General features: G+C 42.7%; 1 protein-coding gene across 2 annotated transcripts; it reads left to right on the top strand.

Moving 5' to 3' along the window:
• Window positions 1–5,472: 5,472 nt before the first annotated feature.
• On the top strand, window positions 5,473–18,676 carry LOC139420815 (protein YIPF5). 2 transcript variants are annotated; one of them, XM_071171111.1, is made up of 6 exons: window positions 5,473–5,596; window positions 8,996–9,118; window positions 9,356–9,522; window positions 12,059–12,204; window positions 12,385–12,566; window positions 12,810–18,673. In XM_071171111.1, exons 2-6 carry the CDS (start codon window positions 9,006–9,008, stop codon window positions 12,970–12,972), a joined length of 771 nt encoding a protein of 256 aa, XP_071027212.1. In that variant the 5' UTR covers window positions 5,473–5,596; window positions 8,996–9,005; the 3' UTR covers window positions 12,973–18,673. The 2 variants fall into 2 exon arrangements, with proteins under 2 accessions (XP_071027212.1, XP_071027214.1); XM_071171113.1 differs by having other exon boundaries at window positions 5,482–5,587; window positions 12,810–18,676.
• The last annotated feature ends 1,083 nt before the right edge of the window (window positions 18,677–19,759 follow it).

Genomic DNA, 19,759 nt, shown 5'->3' with positions numbered 1-19,759 from the left:
ACAGACAACAGTCACCCACGAAGCATCGTTACCCATCGCTCCACAAAAGCCGCGGCCCTTGCAGAGCAAGGGGAACCACTACTTCAAGGTCTCAAAGTGAGTGACGTCACCGATTGAAACTCTATTAGCGCGGTTACACTAACACGATTCAGGATATGACCCAGATGCAGACACAGGAGATGGATGGTTCAATATACAGAGTAGTTTAATAAAACCACAGGTGGCAGGCAAAGGGCAGGTCGAGGACAGGCAGAGGTTCTTAACCAGGTCTGAGTCTGATAGGTACAGGGCGGCAGGCAGGCTCGGGGTCAGGACAGGCAGAGGTTCGTAACCAGGTCAGAGTCTGATAGGTACAGGACGGCAGGCAGGCTCGGGGTCAGGACAGGCAGAGGTTCTTAACCAGGTCTGAGTCTGATAGGTACAGGGCGGCAGGCAGGCTCGGGGTCAGGACAGGCAGAGGTTCTTAACCAGGTCTGAGTCTGATAGGTACAGGACGGCAGGCAGGCTCGGGGTCAGGACAGGCAGAGGTTCTTAACCAGGTCTGAGTCTGATAGGTACAGGGCGGCAGGCAGGCTCGGGGTCAGGACAGGCAGAGGTTCTTAACCAGGTCTGAGTCTGATAGGTACAGGGCGGCAGGCAGGCTCTGGGTCAGGACAGGCAGAGGTTCTTAACCAGGTCTGAGTCTGATAGGTACAGGGCGGCAGGCAGGCTCGGGGTCAGGACAGGCAGAGGTTCTTAACCAGGTCTGAGTCTGATAGGTACAGGGCGGCAGGCAGGCTCGGGGTCAGGACAGGCAGAGGTTCTTAACCAGGTCTGAGTCTGATAGGTACAGGGCGGCAGGCAGGCTCGGGGTCAGGACAGGCAGAGGTTCGTAACCAGGTCAGAGTCTGATAGGTACAGGACGACAGGCAGGCTCGGGGTCAGGACAGGCAGAGGTTCTTAACCAGGTCTGAGTCTGATAGGTACAGGGCGGCAGGCAGGCTCGGGGTCAGGACAGGCAGAGGTTCTTAACCAGGTCTGAGTCTGATAGGTACAGGGCGGCAGGCAGGCTCGGGGTCAGGACAGGCAGAGGTTCTTAACCAGGTCTGAGTCTGATAGGTACAGGGCGGCAGGCAGGCTCGGGGTCAGGACAGGTAGAATAGGTCGGAACCGGAAGAACTAGAAAACAGGGACTAGAGCGAACAGGAGTACGGCAAAAACACGCTGGTAGGCTTGATCGAGACCAGACAAACAGAAAACACAGGTATAAATGCATAGGGAATAATGGGGAAAATGGGCGAAACAGGTCAGGGTGTGACAGAAGTGGGCAGTTCAGATTTGTCACTTCAATCCAAAATATAGCACAAAACAGGTGAAACAGATTAGGGTGTGACAGAAGTGGGCAGTTCCGATTTGTCACTTCAATCCAAAATATAGCACAAAACAGGTGAAACAGATCAGGGTGTGACAGAAGTGGGCAGTTCAGATTTGTCACTTCAATCCAACATATATCATTCTTGGACTAAAATTATGTCCTATTGACTTAAATCGTTGTGCAACATCGTGGGTAAGCTCTGGCCATCGTTTTTCAGCTGAAACAATTTAAGAGGTGGGTCACTGTTAACTGCAATAATCTTCCGCATATGTAGTCATACCGCAATGGACAGAAAAATGGATATCAGTGTTCATACCTTTTTTTGTGGTAAATGTGAATGAAAAAACAATTCACTTTTGAAAACACTTTTCATACTGATACCTTGTCTATAATGTAGAGGCCTCTAAGATCTTCATTGAAGAGGTAAGGGAGGAGAAAGATGGCTGATGGGACTGAATCCAATAAGGTTCTAAAGAAACCATTAATTAAAATTAACTGTAGATGATACATGTGATCTGTAGGTTTACTGGAAAAATCAAGACTGACTTCTTTTGAGCCAAATGGCAAAAGGTCTATGGGCTTCCCCAAATAACATATACTATAGTATAATATCGTAAAATTACTGTGTAGTATTATCTTATTCATATTCTATAGTATTCACTGTAGTGTTTCTGCGGACTTTACTGTAGTATTTACAGTAGTGTTATTGCAGACATTACTGTAGTATACTGTATTATGCAGGCCAGTCAAGTTCTTCCACATCAATCTCGAAAAAACATTTCTGGATGGATCTTGCTTTGCGCACGGGTGCGTTGTCATGCTGAAACAGGAAAGGGCCTTCCCCAAACTGTTACCACAAAATCCATTTACTAGAACTAGGGGGGATAGCCCAAACCATGAAAAACAGCACCAGACCATTATTTCTGCTCCACCAAACTTTACATTTGGCACTATGCATTCGGGCAGGTAGCGCACTCCTGGCAACCGCCAAACCCAGAATCGTCCATCAGACTGCCAGATGTTGAAGCGTGATTCATCACTTCAGAAAACACATTTCCACTGCTCCAGAGTCTAACAGCAGCGATCTTTACACCTCTCAAGCCGACAATTGCCATTGCGCATGGTGATCTTAGGCTTGTGTGCGGCTGTTCGGCCATGGAAGCGCATTTCATGAAGACCCCGACGAACATTTATTGTGCTGACATTTCTTCCACTCATCCTATGACGGTGCCAGGTTGAACGTCACTGAGCGCTTCAGTAAGGCCATTCTACTGCCAATGATTGTCTATGACGATTGCATGGCTGTGTGCTCAATTTTATACACCTGTCAGCAATTGTTGTGGCTGAAATAGCCAAATCCACTCATTTAAAGGGGTGTCCACATACTTATGTATATACAGTGCCTTCAGAAAGTATTTAGACTCCTTGAATTTTCCAAATTTTGTGGAAAAAAATCCCTGAGTTGCGCGGCGGTCTAAGGCACTGTATCTCAGTGCATGAGGCACTGTGATTGGGAGTCCCATAGGGCGGGGTACAATTGGCCCAGCATCGTCCAGGTTTGGCCGGGGGTAGGCCATCATTGTAAATAACTGACTTGCCTAGTTAAATAAAGGTTAATTAATACATTTTTTTTAAAACACACAATACCCCATAATGGCAAAGTGAAGACACATTTTTAGAAATATTTGCAAATTCCTACAAAATAAAAAACATTTATAAATTATTGACATGAGTATTCAGACCCTTTGCTATGAGATCTGAAATTGAGCTCAGGTGCATCCTGTTTCCATTGATCATCCTTGATGTTTCTACAGCTGTGATAAGTTCAATTGATTGGACAGGTACACACCTGTCTATATAAGGTCCTGCAGTTGACAGTGCATGTAAGAGCAAAAGCCAAGCCATGAGGTTGAAGAAATTGTCCATAGTGTGTCGAGACAGGATTGTGTCAAGGAACAGATCTGGGAGAAGGGTACCAAAAAATGCCTGCAGCATTGAAGGTCCTGAAGAACACAGTAGCCTCCATCATTCTTAAATAGAAGAAGTTTGGAACTACCAAGACACTTCCTAGAGTTGGCAGCCTGGCCAAACTGAGAAATCAGGGGAGGTGAACAAGAACCCAATGGTCACTCTGACAGAGCTCGAGAGCTCCTCTGTGGAGATGGGAGTACCTTCCAGAAGGACAACCATCTCTGCAGCACTCCACCAATCAGGCCTTTAAGGTAGAGTGGCCAGACGGAAGCCACTCCTCAGTAAAAGGCACAACAGCCTCTGAATGTCCTTGAGTGGCCTAGCCAGAGCCCGGACTTGAACTAGATTGAACATTTCTGCGGAGACCAGAAAATATCTGTGCAGCGACTTTCCCCGTCCAACCTTGACAGAGCATGAGAGGATCTCCAGAGGAGATTGGCAGAAACTCAAGCTGTAGCGTCACACCCAAGAAGACTCGAGGCTGTAATCGCTGCCAAAGGTGCTTCAACCAAGTACTAAGTAAAGGGTCTGAATACTTTTGTAAATGTGATATTTCTCTATTTTTTTTGTTGAAACATTTTTTTTTTTAAAGGTCTAAACCTGTTTTTGCTTTGTCATCAAGGGGTATTGTGTGTAGATTGAGGGGAAAAAATATTTTAATACATTACAGCCTTATTCAAAAAAGTATCAAAATGTGGAAAAAGTCAAGGGGTATGAATACTTTCCGAATGTACTGTACATTTTACGGACACGGTATATTTATAGTTATCTTGTTTTGTTTTTAGTCTCAGCCCTCAACTACCCTCAAATCTACTTCTGAAGAACATCCACTTTTAATTTCTAGCTGCTGTATATTTTTCCGCTGTGATGTTATACAAAAGTTAGGAACCTTTCTATTCTCATAGTTTCTACACATTGTACGTTAAATAAAAACCTTTTTGCATTGAATTCTGTCAATTCGGTCAAAATATTCAAGGGTAGACTTCTATTGATTTTTTATTTTTTTTGTCTGCTGCTCAGATGGAGAGGGCACTGCACGTTTCAAGCCTCAGGACGAAAAATGTATCCTGTTTTTCTCTCTGGAGCAGAGTACAGCTGAAAGGAGAGATCATTATAAAAAAAAATATTTAACTAGGCAAGTTTGTTCAGAACAAATTCTTATTTACCATGACTGCCTAGGAACAGTGGGTTAACTGCCTTGTTCAGGGGCAGAGTGACAGATTTTTTATCTTGTCAGCTTGGGGATTCAATCTCGCAACCTTTCAGTTACTAGCCCAATCCCCAATGGGGATCCCCGGTGTCTGTGATACACGCCGTTTGGTGCAACGCAGACCCGGTGGTGAGCAAGAGACTGAGGATACCAAGTCTGTCTTGAGTTTTGATGCAAAGTGTTGACCGGATAAAGTCCTGTGATTTTTTGATTCCGAACCCACTACAGTGTTTCAAACGCCAGAATGTAGGATGGAGATTATGAGGTGTGCAGATGGGCATGGGACAAAAGAGTGTGTCGTATTTCAATTATGGGGGATCAGAAATGTCCTGTGCGCGTGAGACAGATTGAAGTATCCATGGTGAGAGCAGTGCGGAAAGGGTCAAAACCATGAATAGCCCATTGTAGTGTCTTAAATGTAAAATGTTTGGCCACATGGCAAGTTTGTGCAGATGGAATAAATATGTTGTGGAAGAATCAGTGGATACAGTGTGCCATTGTGGTGAGAACCATGCTCCCAACTTCCAGGAGTGCCCGGTAAGGGCAAAAGGAGGTTGAAATAGCAAATATCTGGGCTGTCCACCAGGTCTCCTATGCAGAGGCAGTGCAAATAGCTGAAGGAGCAAGTGCAATAAATGCCCCTCAGCCTGCAGAAAGTGTTTTTTCATCGATTAAGGGATCCTGAAGTACTGATAGTGAAGGTGGATTTTGTTGCGTTTATTGCATAGGTGATAAATTGTACAAGTCAAATCATTAAGAAATATAAGAAACTTGACATAATTGTGAATGGAGGTAATGGGGGCGGTAAATGAGTAGCGACGCTCCCCCATCCAACTTTCTTCACCCTTTCCCTATTTCCCTGTTTTTCTGCGTTAAAGTTCCCCAGTTTTCACCCCACACAGTAGGTGGCACCATGCACCTCTAACGTATATTTCCTGACCGCCAAATACCATAGAAGAAGAAGACCCGGAAAACATTCCTTTAGTTTTCTCGTGACACGTATCTAGCAACGAAGTTGGCGGAGTCCAGTGTTGAATTGTTCATCGTTGCAGGTAACAGCGGTTAGTATTGCTTAGTAAAATCCATGTAATAGTAAAACACTTTTTTTTTTTATAGCTTGGTTAAATATTGTGTCGAGGCCCACATTCATTTTAGCTTCGCGAAGCCGCCTGATCCCGCGAGTTTAACGTTACATTATAACTGCACGGCTGTCAATTGTAACTAGATATAATTTCCAGACTAATACTATAGGTAGTGCAGTATGGTAATCAGTGGGGTAAATTAACAGGCTGCATTCCTTTATTAGTCTGCTCTAATTTACTAGCTAGCCAACGTTAGCTAGCCACCCTGATTGTCTACGACTACGTAAACTAGTTAGGCGTCCAGTTAGCTAGCTAACCTGGAATACATTTGGCTAGTTAGCTAGCTGACGTTAAATACCAGTTTTAGTAAACTAGCTAGCTAACCAGCTAACGTTAGACGGCAAATTTAATAAAATATTGCCCCACCTGTTTAACAAACGTGCTTGCCAGCTAGCTAACGTTAGGTTAACGTTGTTTGTGTGGTTGCCATGGCGTTGTAAAGCAGCCTAACGAACTCTGTAAATGTTGTAGCTAAGTGTTTCTTAATCAGCGTTTTTGTTTTTAATAAGTTGTTTGGATATCTGGTTATTTATATCCACGGAGTTGCAGGACTGATGGCATGTTGACTTGTCTGGCTTCGCTAAATTATTAGCTGGCTGAAGTTTGCGTTTAAAAGATGCATCTCAGCCCCGGTTGCTTGATCAAAGACCTGAGCCCCATTCTGAAAGTGTCAGAGCTCGTAGTGGTGATGACTACTGTTCTAGACTGATGTGTGGTGAGCTTTCTGCGCTGTAGCAGCAGTTGTGGAGGGGTATGAAGTGTCCAAAATGGAAATAAGTTGTCGAACTTTCGTCATCCTCGATGATTGTACATGTACTATCTACATGCGTGGTTGTATTGTTTTACATTTGTCATAAATACAGTGCATTTGGAAAGTATTCAGACCCCTTGACTTTTTCCATATTTTGTTACGTTACAGCCTTATTCTAAAATGTATTAAATTGTTTTTTCCCCCTCATCGATGTACACACAATACCCCATAATGACAAAGCAACAACAGGTATTGTTGACATTTTAGCAAATGTATAAAAAAAAAATTACAAACTTGACATAACAGAACCAGTGAAAAGTTTGTACACAACTCATTCAAGGGGTTAAATATATTTACTATTTAATACATTCTACACCTCAACTATGAAATAACACACATGGTATCATGTAGTAACCAAAAAATCGAAATATATTTTATATTCAAAGTAGCCACCCTTTGCCTTGACAGCTTTGCACACTCTTGGCATTCTCTCAACCAGCTTCATGAGAATGCTTTTCCAACAGTCTCTTGAAGGAGTTCCCATATGCTGAATACTTGTTGGATGCTTTTCCAGCACTCAGCGGTCCAACTCATCCCAAACCATCTCAGTTGGGTTCAGGTCGGGTGATTGTGGAGGCTAGGTCATCTGATGAATGACTCCATCACTCTTCTCCTTGGTCAAATAGCCCTTACACAGCTTGGAGGTGTGTTGCTTCATTGTCCTGTTGAAAATCTAATTATAGTCCCACTAAGCGCAAACCAGATGGGATGGCGTATCGCTGTGGTAGCCATGCTATTTAAGTGTGCTTTGAATTCTAAATGAATCACAGACAGTGTCACCATCACAGCTCCTCCATGTTTCACTGTGGGAACCACACATGCGGAGGTCATCCGTTCGCCTACTCTGTGTCTCAAATACACGGTGGTTGAAACTAAAAATCTCAATTTGGACAGGTTTCCACCGGTCTAATGTCCATTGCTCGTGTTTCTTGGCCCAAGCAAGTCTCTTCTTATTGGTGCCCTTTAGTAAGTAGTGTTTTCTTTGCAGCAATTCGACCATGGCCCGATTCACACAGTCTCCTCTGAACAGTTGATGTCTGTTACTTGAATTTCTTAATTTTCCGCATTGACTTAACATGTCTTAAAGTAAGGATGGACTGTTGTTTCTCTTTGCTTATTTGAGCTGTTCTTGTCATAATATGGACTTGGTCTTTTACCAAATAGGGATATCTTCTGTATACAACTAGGGTTGCAAAATTCCCAGGTTTTCCAGAAATCCTGGTAGGAAAACTAGAATAAACAGGAAATCCAGGAATCTAACAAATGGGATTTCTGGAAAACCTGGAAATTTAGTTACCGGAATTTTGCAACCCTATATACCACCCCTACCATGTCACAACACAACTGATTGGCTCAAACGCATTAAGAAGGAAAGAAATTCCACACATTTACTTTTAACAAGGCACACCTGTTAATTGAAATTAATTCCTGGTGACTACCGCATGAAGCTGGTTGAGCAAATGCGAAGAGTGTACAAAGCTGTCAAGGCAAAGACGTCGACTGTCTAGCCACAGATGACATGGGCAAGTATATTTGGTGCATCGAATGGCTTTCCCCTTGATGCTACGTTTCTAGCGAGCAAACGTATCCACATGAAAAGAAACATACCCGGAATAAGGGTGGCTACTTAGAATCTCAAAAACAAAATATATTTGAATTTGTTTAACACTTTTTTTTGTTTTGTTTACTACATGATTCCATATGTGTTATTTCATAGTTTTGATATCTTCACTATTACTCTGCAATGTAGGAAATGGTAAAAAAATAACTCTTGAATGAGTAAATGTGTTCAAACTTTTGACTTTTACTGTACATATTTCTGTAACTACCTCGTACCCCAGCGCATTGACTTGGTACCGGTTTTCATAGTTTAGCTCGTCTCCTTATTGTTTTAGTTTGAACATATTTGTTGCTTTTTAACTGCATTGTTGGGAAAGGGCTCGTAAGTAAGCATTTCACGGTGAAGTCGACACCTGACCTGTTGTATTCGGCACATGTGACATCAAATTAGATTTATCTAGAATGTTGGTTGGCTAGCTCATCACTAGCTAAATGGCTAGTTAGCTAAAGTTAAATATCAAGCGGGAATACCGTTGGAAACAAACATTAGACAGCCAGGTAACAAACGTTAGAGTTGGGTAGCTAGTTGGATAGTTTGTTAACCAACCAGGTATATGTTCACTATATTCCTGAATATAGATAAGTTTGCCACTACCGTTAAGATTGGAAGGTAACTTAGCTAGCTAGTGGTAAGTAAGACTGTCTAGCCACCGATGACAAGGGCAAGTATATTTGGTGCATCGAATGGCTTTCCCCTTGATGCTACGTTTCTAGCGAGCAAACGTATCTACATGAAAAGAAACATACCAGGAATAAGGGCAGCAATACACACTAACTTCCCAGATACCAATGCATCAAGTGGTGCTAAACTAGCCATCAATTGAATACTGTTTACACAATTTTCTCCTCCAGCTGTACAATGCTCATGAACTATTTATTTTTTGCAGACGGTCAAAAATGTCAGGCTTTGACAACTTCAACACAGATTTCTACCAGTCCAGCTACAGTGTAGATGACCAAGGCCAACCTGCTGGATATGGCTACAGTAACACAGAAGACCCCTACAAACAGTATGTTTTGTCAACTTGTTAAAATTGCATTGACCCCAGTTACTCTGTAACTCACCGTGCTCTGAAAATACACATGCCTGTCAACAATTTGAAAACAATGCATTTTTCCCTCAATGTCTCTCAATGGCCTGTTTTGTTAGTATTGTTCCCTATGTGTTGCTTACTAGCTTGAGTCATAGTGTTTTTAACAAAGCCATGAAGGTTTTCTGAGAAGTGTGCTTATGTTTCCCCCCCTAGGGGTCAGTATGACTACTCCCAACCGATGGGATACTCAGCCCCAGGGATGATGCAACCCCAGCAGCCCTACACAGGCCAGATCTACCAACCCACACCAGCCTTCACACCTTCCCCCACACAGTCCATGTACGGCAGCAGCTTTGATGACGAGCCCCCGCTGCTGGAGGGTAAGGATAACCAAGTGGTGAGACTCCATAGGGAAAGGGGTGGTAAAGAATGCTAACTCAATTGCTTGATCACAAATCGAGCTTTTTCCTCTACCTCCCTAAGCACTTTTGTTGATCTGAGAGGATTGGCTAGTTGAAGCCAGGTGGAGCTTTTAGATTTGATCTTTACCTCTGACTTACTCTGAAACATAGGAGCTTCATACTAGGGATTGGGGGAATGAAGATACATTTCTCAAGGTATGAGTGGTCAGGGGAGCACATAGCCAAAAGGATCCAACTCTCGTTCATTTCTCTCGAGTCGGATCAGTGCTATGCCGGGTTATGGACAGCCAGAGCCCAGCACAGTATATGGTCCTCAAATCCAGGGATGGAATATGTCGTTGTACTCCTAGGGCTCTATTTCATCTGTATCACAGAAGTTCTGTGTTACAGCGTGATTAAAATTGAAATGTTCCCGCATTAGTGGAGACTGCAGGCACTGGTAACGCTGCATATGTCGGCTCAATCGGAAATTACCTTTACATTTCTATTGTGCGATCTGTAACCCTTCAGCAATAGATTGAATATAGCTCCTAATCAAAACGATGAAAGGTGAATCAAGAAGATTGAAATATTTGTCTGCCGTTTTTGTCAACATGCTAGGTTAGCTAATGCTAAAGCAACCCATTGGATTCAACTAGACTTTTGGTAGCTAATCACCACAACCATAGGCATTGCATTTTCATGGAATCCAATGGGTGGATATAGCATTGCCTAGCATACTTTTTGGTCATGTAGTGTATGTGGACACATGCTCTGGGGTTGAGTTCAGGGCTCTGTGCAGTCCAGTCAAGTTCTTCCACACAACAAACCATTTCTGTATGGACCTCGCTTTGTGCACGGGGGCATTGTCATGCTGAAACAGGAAAGGGCCTTCCCCAAACGGTTGCCACAAAGTTGGAAGGACAGAATAACCTAGAATCTCCTTGTATGCTGTAGCGTTATGATTTCCCTTCACTGGAACTAAGGGGCCTAGCCCAGACCATGGAAAAACAGCCCCAGACCATTATTCCTCCACCACCACTCCAGCCGATGCTTTTCATTGACAATGTTTATCTTAAGCTTGTGTGTGACTTCTCGCCCATGGAAACCCATTTCATGAAGCTCCCAACGAACAGTTTCTGTGTTGACGTTGCTTCGAGGCAGTTTGGAACTAGGTAGTGAGTGTTGCAACCGAGGACAGACTATTTTTATGCGCTTCAGCAGTCGGCGGTCCCGTTCTGCGAGCTTGTGTGGCAGGCCACTTCGCGGTTGTGCCATTGTTGCACCTTTCCACTTCACAATAACAGCATTTACCTTTGACCGGGGCAGCTCTAGCAGGGCAGCAATTTGACGAACTGACTTGTAGATGTGGCACCATCGTATGGCCGTGCCACATTTGAAATGCGATAACCTCTTCAGTAAGGCCATTCTACTGCCAATATTTGTCTATGGAGAATGTTTGGCTGTGTGCTCGATTTTATACACCTGTCATCAACGGGTGTGGCAGAAATAGCTGAATCCACTCATTTGAAGCGATGTCCACATACTTTTGTGTATATATAGTGTATTCCATCCCAAGGTTGAGGTACAGTATGTTTTCCCAGCCATATACCGCCCTGGGCTCTGATTGTCCACATTCCGACTAGAGAAATGAACAAGTCAGATCCTTTTGGCTTGGGAGCACATCAAGATCTATAGAGGACTCCAGTGCCCAAAAGCCAATTTTGGCATGGGCAGCACCATTAAGGACTTTCACCATTTTGAAGTGGTTAACTGGGTTGGACTTCCTATGGTTTAAGGAAGGATCACATAATTCCATCCAGGTCATCAGGAGGGATCAGTCAATTAATTATACTTGTGAGCAAATGTTCCATTAATGCGGGTGGCAGTAAATCGCCAAACTTGGCTTCATACCTATTCAAACAATAAACTCCATTATGTACCTTTGTGTGTTTACCTACTAAAGAAGTAGTAGAAGAAAATGGACTACTCCAAACTTGAGATGGCCTCAATGGCGCTGCCCACGTGCTCAGATGCCATAACGGGACAGATGCAAAGTTGTGATCTCTATACATCTCTATGGGGGAGCACTATGATGGGTTTAGTGGGATATGTGTCCATGTTGCCCTCCCCTGTGACAAGAAGACCTAGTTAAACCAGTAGAGTGACCCAGTTGTGTGCACTAAATGGGTCAGCAGTCAAGGATCACCAGGGCCATCCTGCTAAGCTAATAAATTACTCCAAGTAAGGTCTTATTTTGGAGATGAGCATTCATCTGATACATTGGTGTGTCGTAGTGAAAGAAGTGTTCTCTTGATACAAAATAAATGTTTTTGTTGGTTGTCATTTCCTTATTAAACTGAAAAGGTGTCATTCTAGGAGGTATAGAGAATTGTATGATTCTCTTTTTTTCTGATTATATTGTAAGAATGAGTTGTCCCTTCTCTCAACCAACCCTTTCACTTATATCTGAAATTGCTTTAATATCATTTCATGCTTTTGCTCTACCTCACAGAATTGGGCATTAACTTTGACCACATCTGGCAGAAGACCCTGACAGTGCTCCACCCCATGAAGGCAGCAGATGGTAACATTATGAACGAGACTGACCTGGCTGGGCCCATGGTGTTCTGTCTGGCCTTCGGAGCCACCTTACTTCTGGTAAGAACTATTCTATTACTGATGTAGTACAGCACTTGAACACTTACATGGTATCTGTATGTATTTGTCATTATACCTTGTGCAATAGCATTGTCTGCCTTGGGAAAAAATTACTGTAAATGCAGATGGCTGATGAGTTGTCAATATGTTCCTGTTCCTGTCTCTGTCTATCTGCTACAGACAGGAAAGATCCAGTTTGGCTATGTGTATGGCATCAGCGTCATCGGCTGCCTGGGGATGTACTGTCTCCTCAACCTAATGAGCATGACAGGTGTGTCGTTTGGCTGTGTCGCCAGTGTACTGGGCTACTGCCTTCTACCCATGATCCTCCTTGCCAGCTTCGGAATCATCTTCTCTTTACAGTAAGAACAAACATGGGCCTGAGAATAGAGTTTAGAGGTCAGTTTAGTAAAGTACTCTGTCACATTATATAGAGCAGATCTGTGGATTGTAAGTGTCAGGTGGTGCACAACATAATATGAGCCTTTGCTACTGAAAAATGACTGACTTTTGATGCTCTTTGTTTGTGGACAATTTAAATTGCACAATTGTTTTACCAAACAATTTACCAACTGATCTAACTGGCTTTTCTTGACCTTTTTCAGGGGCATGTTTGGAATAATCATCGCAGCCACGATAATTGGCTGGTGCAGTTTCTCTGCTTCCAAGATCTTCATCTCGGCCCTGGCCATGGACGGACAGCAACTTCTGGTGGCGTACCCCTGTGCCCTCCTCTATGGGGTGTTTGCCCTCATCTCTGTCTTCTGAAATGTCTCTGTCTGTCATCTACACCATGCAGGAAAACGGCCCAACAAACCCAACTAACTTGAGGACCAGTAAGAAGCGCTGCTGTGCTGCACCCACATCACAGTGCAGTGGTGTGGCCAGAAAGAAACCCTGTCAGTTTCATTCCACTTTTATACCCGCCGACAGGGGTCAGTTGTAGAGTATCAATTCCAAACCATTTCGATTCAGGACTAAGGACCCATCCACGGACCACTGCAATCTTATATTTAATGTAAAGCTTGTTCTTTATTCTGTTTGTTTTTGTTTCTGAGATTTATTTGAGCTTTGAGGCCTTCAGAAAATGTTTTGCACAGGTATTTTCAATTTTATTCAACTGAAGCAGGTGACTTGAAATTGAGTTGTTAGAATAAGACCTTGTTGCATAGTTAATCTATCTCTAATATCAACAGCCCTCTCATTCTCCTTACAACTCTGAAAATACATGTTTTATAAACCTGCAATCATTTTCACTCCATTTTCTGTCCTGTTAGGTCTTCCTTAGAACAATTTAAATTGCTGAAACATGAGGTGCTGCTTGACCAAAACTCTGCCTTGTGGCATTCTCAATTGTATTTCCCAGCCCCCTCCCCCATGTGATCAGGGCTGTGTTGGTTTTGTAGCTTGTGTGATTTCAAACTTTGGGCTGTCAAAGTGCCTGCGCGATGACAGCTGTGTACACACTGCACACAGTCAAGTTATGTCCAAAATGAATTTTTAAAAATAAATAGATATTTGTGAGGTTTTAATTTTATTGTAAAATAGTTTGTTGTTCAAGATCAAAACCGCACTGCAGGGCTCCAGCCTACTGTGCTGTCAAATTTATTTATATAGCCCTTACATCAGCTGAAATCTCAAAGTGCTGTACAGAAACCCAGCCTAAAACCCCAAACAGCAAGCAATGCAGTTGTAGAAGCATGGTGGCTAGGAAAAACTCCCTAGAAACGCCAAAAACTGTTAAGACTTTGTGTATCCACATTTTTTCACGAACAGAATAGGCGTCACAAGGCTGTCAGCTGTGTTTAATGGTATTGTACTACAGGCCGGTCAAACCACACAAGAAGTATCTCACAGATCCTAGGAGATTTTCAGTCTCTTACCCATTATCCTCATGAAGTTTGTATTTGATCGGTTTTCTGTTTTTCACCTCAAGGCTATGATGCATTGTTGAGCTTGTTTTTTGGCTGCAGGGTTATATGGCACACTAGAGTGCATTGAATAACTATTGTCATAGTCTTTTACTGTTCACTTTGACTACAATGTGGGTGTGAATTTTGGTTTCGCACAAAGGTGTCACCTGAAAGGCACGGTTTTATGGTCATCAGTGGTTTTTCTCAGTTTTCCTATACCTTTGTTTTTATGCTAAACCTGAGCTCCTGAAGGGATGCCATTTTATATAGTCTTCCTAAGAATAATGCAACATTTAAATTGAGTGCTTTTCAACATACTATACACAAGGGAATACTTTGCATTTCAAGCAACCAAGAGCCATTTACAGTGCTACTCTTTTATGGCCAAGTATACTGTCATTTTTTTTGTACTTCTTAAAAGTCCCAATGTTGTTCTTTTGTCATGTTGAAATTCTTGATAAATTGGAAAAGGGTCGTGGTCGTGCTTGTGTGGTTTTATTGGCCACTATCTAAATAAAATATAGGTCGATACATCCTTTTTTATTATTATTTCATGCTTTCAGCCAGAAACAATGGTTTGTGGTTTTTGGAGTTCATCCTGTAATGACTGGATGGTGGAACCAAAACCATATTTTTCTCTACTGCAGTGGTCATTCATCCTGGTCCTGGAGCGCTACCCTCCTGTAGGTTTCCGCTCCAACCCCAGTTGTAACCTACCTGATACAGCTTATCAACAAGCTAATTATTAGAGTCCAATGCGCTAGATTAGGGTTGCAGCGAAACAACACTACAAGACTGTTCTCCAGGAACTGGATTGGAGAGCCCTGCTCTACTGTATAACATCAGTCTGTATGTTGAGAGATTGAAGATCTTTACGAATTGTTTGGATTATGTTTTCAGAATGAAGGAAAATGACACTAATGCCCCATCCTGATGGCAATGGGTCATTGTTTTGTATCCCAGTCCCTATTAGTCTATAGGAAATATGGAGATTAATCATATTTGATTAATTACGAGGATATACAGCAAAATTATACAGCAAAATTAAGGCAGTTATGCATTTTTTTTAAACATTACAATACATTCACAACGTATTAAGTGTGTGCACTCAGGCCCCTACTCTACTGCCACATATCTACAACACAAAATCCGTGTGTGTAGTACATCGTACATATCGTGTGTTTGTATGCATGTCTGCCTATGTTTGTGTTGCTTCACAGTCCCTGCTGTTTCATAAGGTGTATTTTTATCTTTTTTTAATCAAAATGTACTGCTTGTTACTTGATGTGGAATGGAGTTCCATGTTGTCATGGCTCTATGTAGTACTGTGCGCCTCCCATAGTCTGTTCTGTGAAGAGACCCCTGGTGGCATGTCTTGTGGGGTATGCATGGGTGTCCGTGCTGTGTGCCAGTAGTTCAAGCAAACAGCTTGGTGCATTCAACATGTCAATGCCTCTCACGAATACAAATAGTGATGAAGTCAATCTCTCTTCCACTTTGAGCCAGGAGAGGTTGACATGCATATTATTGTTAGCTCTCTGTGTACATCCAAGGGCCAGCCCCTCTGCCCTGTTCTAAGCCAATTGAAATTTTCCAAGTCCCTCTTTGTGGCGCTTGACCACACAACTGAACAGTATTCCAGGTGCGGCAAAACTAAGGCCTGTAGGACCTGCCTTGTGGGTAGTGCTGAATGCAGAGCAGTGCTTTATTGTGGACAGACTTCTCCCCATCCTAGCTACTGTTGTATCAATATGTTTTGACCATCCAGGGTTACAATCCAGGGTTACTCCAAGCAGTTTAGTCTCCTCAACTTGCCCAATTGCCATATTATTCATTACAATATTTATTTGAGGTTTAGGGTTTTTAGTGGATGATTTGTCCGGGCCTACCAGAATAGCTAAATACATTTTATGCTCATTTTGAGGCAAGCAACAGGTAACCTGCCTAAATGACTACCGCCCGTAGCACTCACAGCAGTAGCTATGAAGTGCTGTGAAAGGCTGGTCATGGCTCAACACCAGCATCCCAGAAACCCTAGATCCACTCCAATTCGCATACCGCCCCAACAGATCCACAGATGCAATCTCAATTGCACTCCACATTGCCCTTTTCCCACCTGGACAAAAGGAACACGTATGTGAGAATGCTGTTCATTAACTACAGCTCAGCGTTCAACACCATTGTGCCCACAAAGCTCATCACTAAGCTAAGGACCCTGGGACTAAACACCTTCCTCTGCAACTGGATCCTGGACTTCCTGACGGGCCGCCCCCAGGTGATAAGGGTAAGCAACAACACATCTGCCACGCTGGTCCTCAATATGGGGGCCCCTCAGGGTGTGTGCTTAGTCCCCTCCTGTACTCCCTGTTCATCCACGACTGCGTGGCCAAGCACGACTCCCAACACCATCATTAAGTTTGCTGACGACACAACAGTGGAAGGCCTGATCACCGACAATGATGAGACAGCCTATAGGGAGGAGGTCAGAGACCTGGCAGTGTGGTGCCCTGACAACAACTCTCCCTCAACGTGGACTACAGGAAAAGGAGAACCGAACATGCCCCCATTCACATCAACGAGGCTGTAGTGGAGCGGATCGAGAGTTTCATGTTCCTTGGTGTCCACATCACTAACAAACTGTCATGGTCCAAACATACCAAGATAGTTGTGTAGAGGGCACGAGAACACCATTTCCCCCTCAGGAGACTGAAAGGATTTGGCATGTATCCCCAGATCCTCAAAAAGTTCTACAGCTGCACCATTGAGAGCATCCTGACCGGTTGCATCACCGCCTGGTATGGCAACTGTTCGGCACCGTAAGGCGCTACAGAGTGTAGTGTGTACGGCCCAGTACATCACCGGGGCCAAGCTTCCTGCCATCCAGGTCCTATATACTAGGCGGTGTCAGAGGAAGGCCCAAAAAATTGACTCCAGTCACCCAAGTCATAGACTTTTCTGTCTGCAACACTACAGCAAGCGGTACCGGAGTCCAAAAGGCTCCTGAACAGCTTTTACCCCCAAGCCATAAGACTGCTTAACAATTAATCAAATGGCCACCCGGATTATTTACATTGACCCACCCCTCCCCCTTTATTTCTACACTTCTGCTACTCACTGTTTATTAATTATGCATAGTGACTTCATCCCTATCTACATGTACAAATTACCTCGACTAACCTGTACCCCAGCACATTGACTCGGTACCGGTACCCCCTGTATATAGCCTAGATATTGTTATTTTACTGTGTTACTTTTTATTAATTTTTTTTGTAAACATTTCCCTTCACTATTTCTTGAACTGCATTGTTGTTTAAGGGCTTGTAAGTAAGGGGTAAGGGGCCTAGACAGCTGTCTTGGGGAATTCCTGATTCTACCTAGATTTTGTTGGAGAGGCTTCCATTAGCAGGGGGTGTAAAGCCATAACACATACGTTTTTCCACCAACAGACTCTGATCGAAGATGTCAAAAGTCGTACTGAAGTGTAACAAAACAGTCCCCACAATATTTTTTTCATCTACTTTTCTCAGACAATCATCAGTCATTATGTAAGTGCTGTGCTTGTTGAATTTCCTTCCCTATAAGTTTGCTGAAAGTCTGTTGTCAGTTTGTTTACTGTGTAATAGCATTGTATCTGGTCAAACACAATTTTTTCTGAAAGTTTACAAAGGGTCAGTAACGGGCTGATTGTTCGGCTATTTGTGCCAGTAAAGTTTTTTTTACTATCCTTAGGTAAGGGAATAACTTTTGCTTTCCTCCAGGCCTGAGGGCACACACTTTCTAGTAGGTTTAAATTTAAGATATGGCATATAGGAGTGACAATATCGTCCGCTATTATCCTCAGTCATTTTCCATCTAAGTTGTCAGACCATGGTGTCTTGTTATTGTTGATAACAATTTGTTCACCTTTTTTCACATCTTCCACATTTACTTTACAATACGTCTGCTAAATCATTCATTTTCAGACACAAGTTTCTTCCACCCTACATGTTTTCTGATGATCTCTAAGAGCCCCATGGAAGGTGACTCACTCTGTGTCTTATGACTTAGTTACTCACGCTCTCATAAAGAATCAAACAAATTATATAAAGGCAATGTGGGGATTTCATGCTTTACATTTGATAGAAATCTACTTTAATTTCCATTGTTTCACAGATTCACACAGACACAGATGTGTTTGATAGATCTCAACTGGGTCTCAGAGTTTTTCACACACCCCTGTGGCACTGGTAAGTCCTTCACAGTAGAACTCTGGCCTCGGGAGGGTGACACAGCTGCCATAGGGACGGTGTCTCCGACTATAAAAAATCTTACCCATAACACCTTAGAAACCATTTGTGTGGTTATTTTTAATAAAATGTTTGTTTTTTAAATGATGCATTGAAGTTATTAACGCATGGTTGTAAAGAAATTGCTTTTAAAGGTCATAGGCCTACAGGAATACTTCAGCCATTTTTAGGCTCATGTTGATGATTTTTTTTTCAGTGGTCATGATCAAGTGCTCAGTTTCAGGTCCTAATGTTTCAGTGTAACAAAATAGAATGATTCCAAAAACCTCATAACATGTCTCCAGTTTATTGGTACGCCAACTTAATTCTCAACAATGGGCCCAGGTGCCCCCTCTAGGGAGACCCAGAGAGCTTTTAAGGTTTCTGTTTACAGTAAGTAAGTCAGTAAGAATGTCCCAATTTAAGACCTGATGCAGTTTGGGGTTAATGCATGTCTATAAATTACAGTTGAGATGCTGTATATGGTCAAATTAACTCTTGAAAATGTCATTTTTTTATGGGGCTAGGATATTATTAGAGAATCTCTAGATGGCAGTGTTGAGTCATACATTGCCTGTCCAACTGGCTATCCTGTTGGCTGTAGAGGATTGCGGGCCATGTTGTCTAATGTTGTATAATTCGACGTCCATCTGATACGTGGTGATTGACCGTTTGTTTTTCGCAGTGCTCTCTGACATGGTGAGTGATGATAGAGCAAATGAAAACCTAATTCACCCCTCCTATCATCAGATTACTGTGATACTGTCAGTGGCCAGCTCTAATGAATGGAAACACAAATGTCCCAAAGCGCTTCCCTGACTTATAATCAATGAGAACATTTTCATAGAGATATATCTGATTTGTTTTCTTAATCAAGATCCACTGTATGCTTATCTCAATGCGTAATTTACATTGATTGCTGCTTTAAATGGGACTTTTAGTTACCGTGAGTGACCACTCTATAGAATGTAAAAAGTAAACAGTGGTATTTAGACATTTTTGGATTGCAAGTCTGGATTGCATTACCTCCACAATGTCAAGCAAAACTGTCAATACACTAGTTGTTCGTCAAATGCAAATCAATGCAAATTCACTTGCCATTACAGTAAACAGCATGAAAATATGATTTTTTTTCCACTAATTAATTAATTTAATTAATTTAATTTCCACTATCCTTGACTTGTTTAGGACTGATTCAACAAGGAACAGGTATATTGAGTCACATGAGAAAAGAGTCCTCAATCCATTTCCTCCCCAAGTGTTATATACTGTGTTTGCTCTTACAGAAGTCTTCCATACGCTGTTAAATCAAATCAAATCAAATTTTATTTGTCACATACACATGGTTAGCAGATGTTAATGCGAGTGTAGCGAAAT

The sequence above is a fragment of the Oncorhynchus clarkii genome, chromosome 12, assembly GCF_045791955.1.
Source record: "Oncorhynchus clarkii lewisi isolate Uvic-CL-2024 chromosome 12, UVic_Ocla_1.0, whole genome shotgun sequence".
Taxonomy (NCBI): Eukaryota; Metazoa; Chordata; class Actinopteri; order Salmoniformes; family Salmonidae; genus Oncorhynchus; species Oncorhynchus clarkii.
The sequence above is the reverse complement of the archived record's forward strand: the minus strand, read 5'-3'. Positions and strand labels throughout refer to the sequence as shown.

Excerpts from the sequence above, each read along its gene's own strand:
- LOC139420815 (XM_071171113.1), top strand. The coding sequence starts at position 9,006 with ATGTCAGGCTTTGACAACTTCAACACAGATTTCTACCAGTCCAGCTAC. Across the intron at positions 12,205-12,384 it reads TCGGAGCCACCTTACTTCTG|ACAGGAAAGATCCAGTTTGG; the intron begins GTAAGAACTATT and ends TATCTGCTACAG. Across the intron at positions 12,567-12,809 it reads GGAATCATCTTCTCTTTACA|GGGCATGTTTGGAATAATCA; the intron begins GTAAGAACAAAC and ends GACCTTTTTCAG.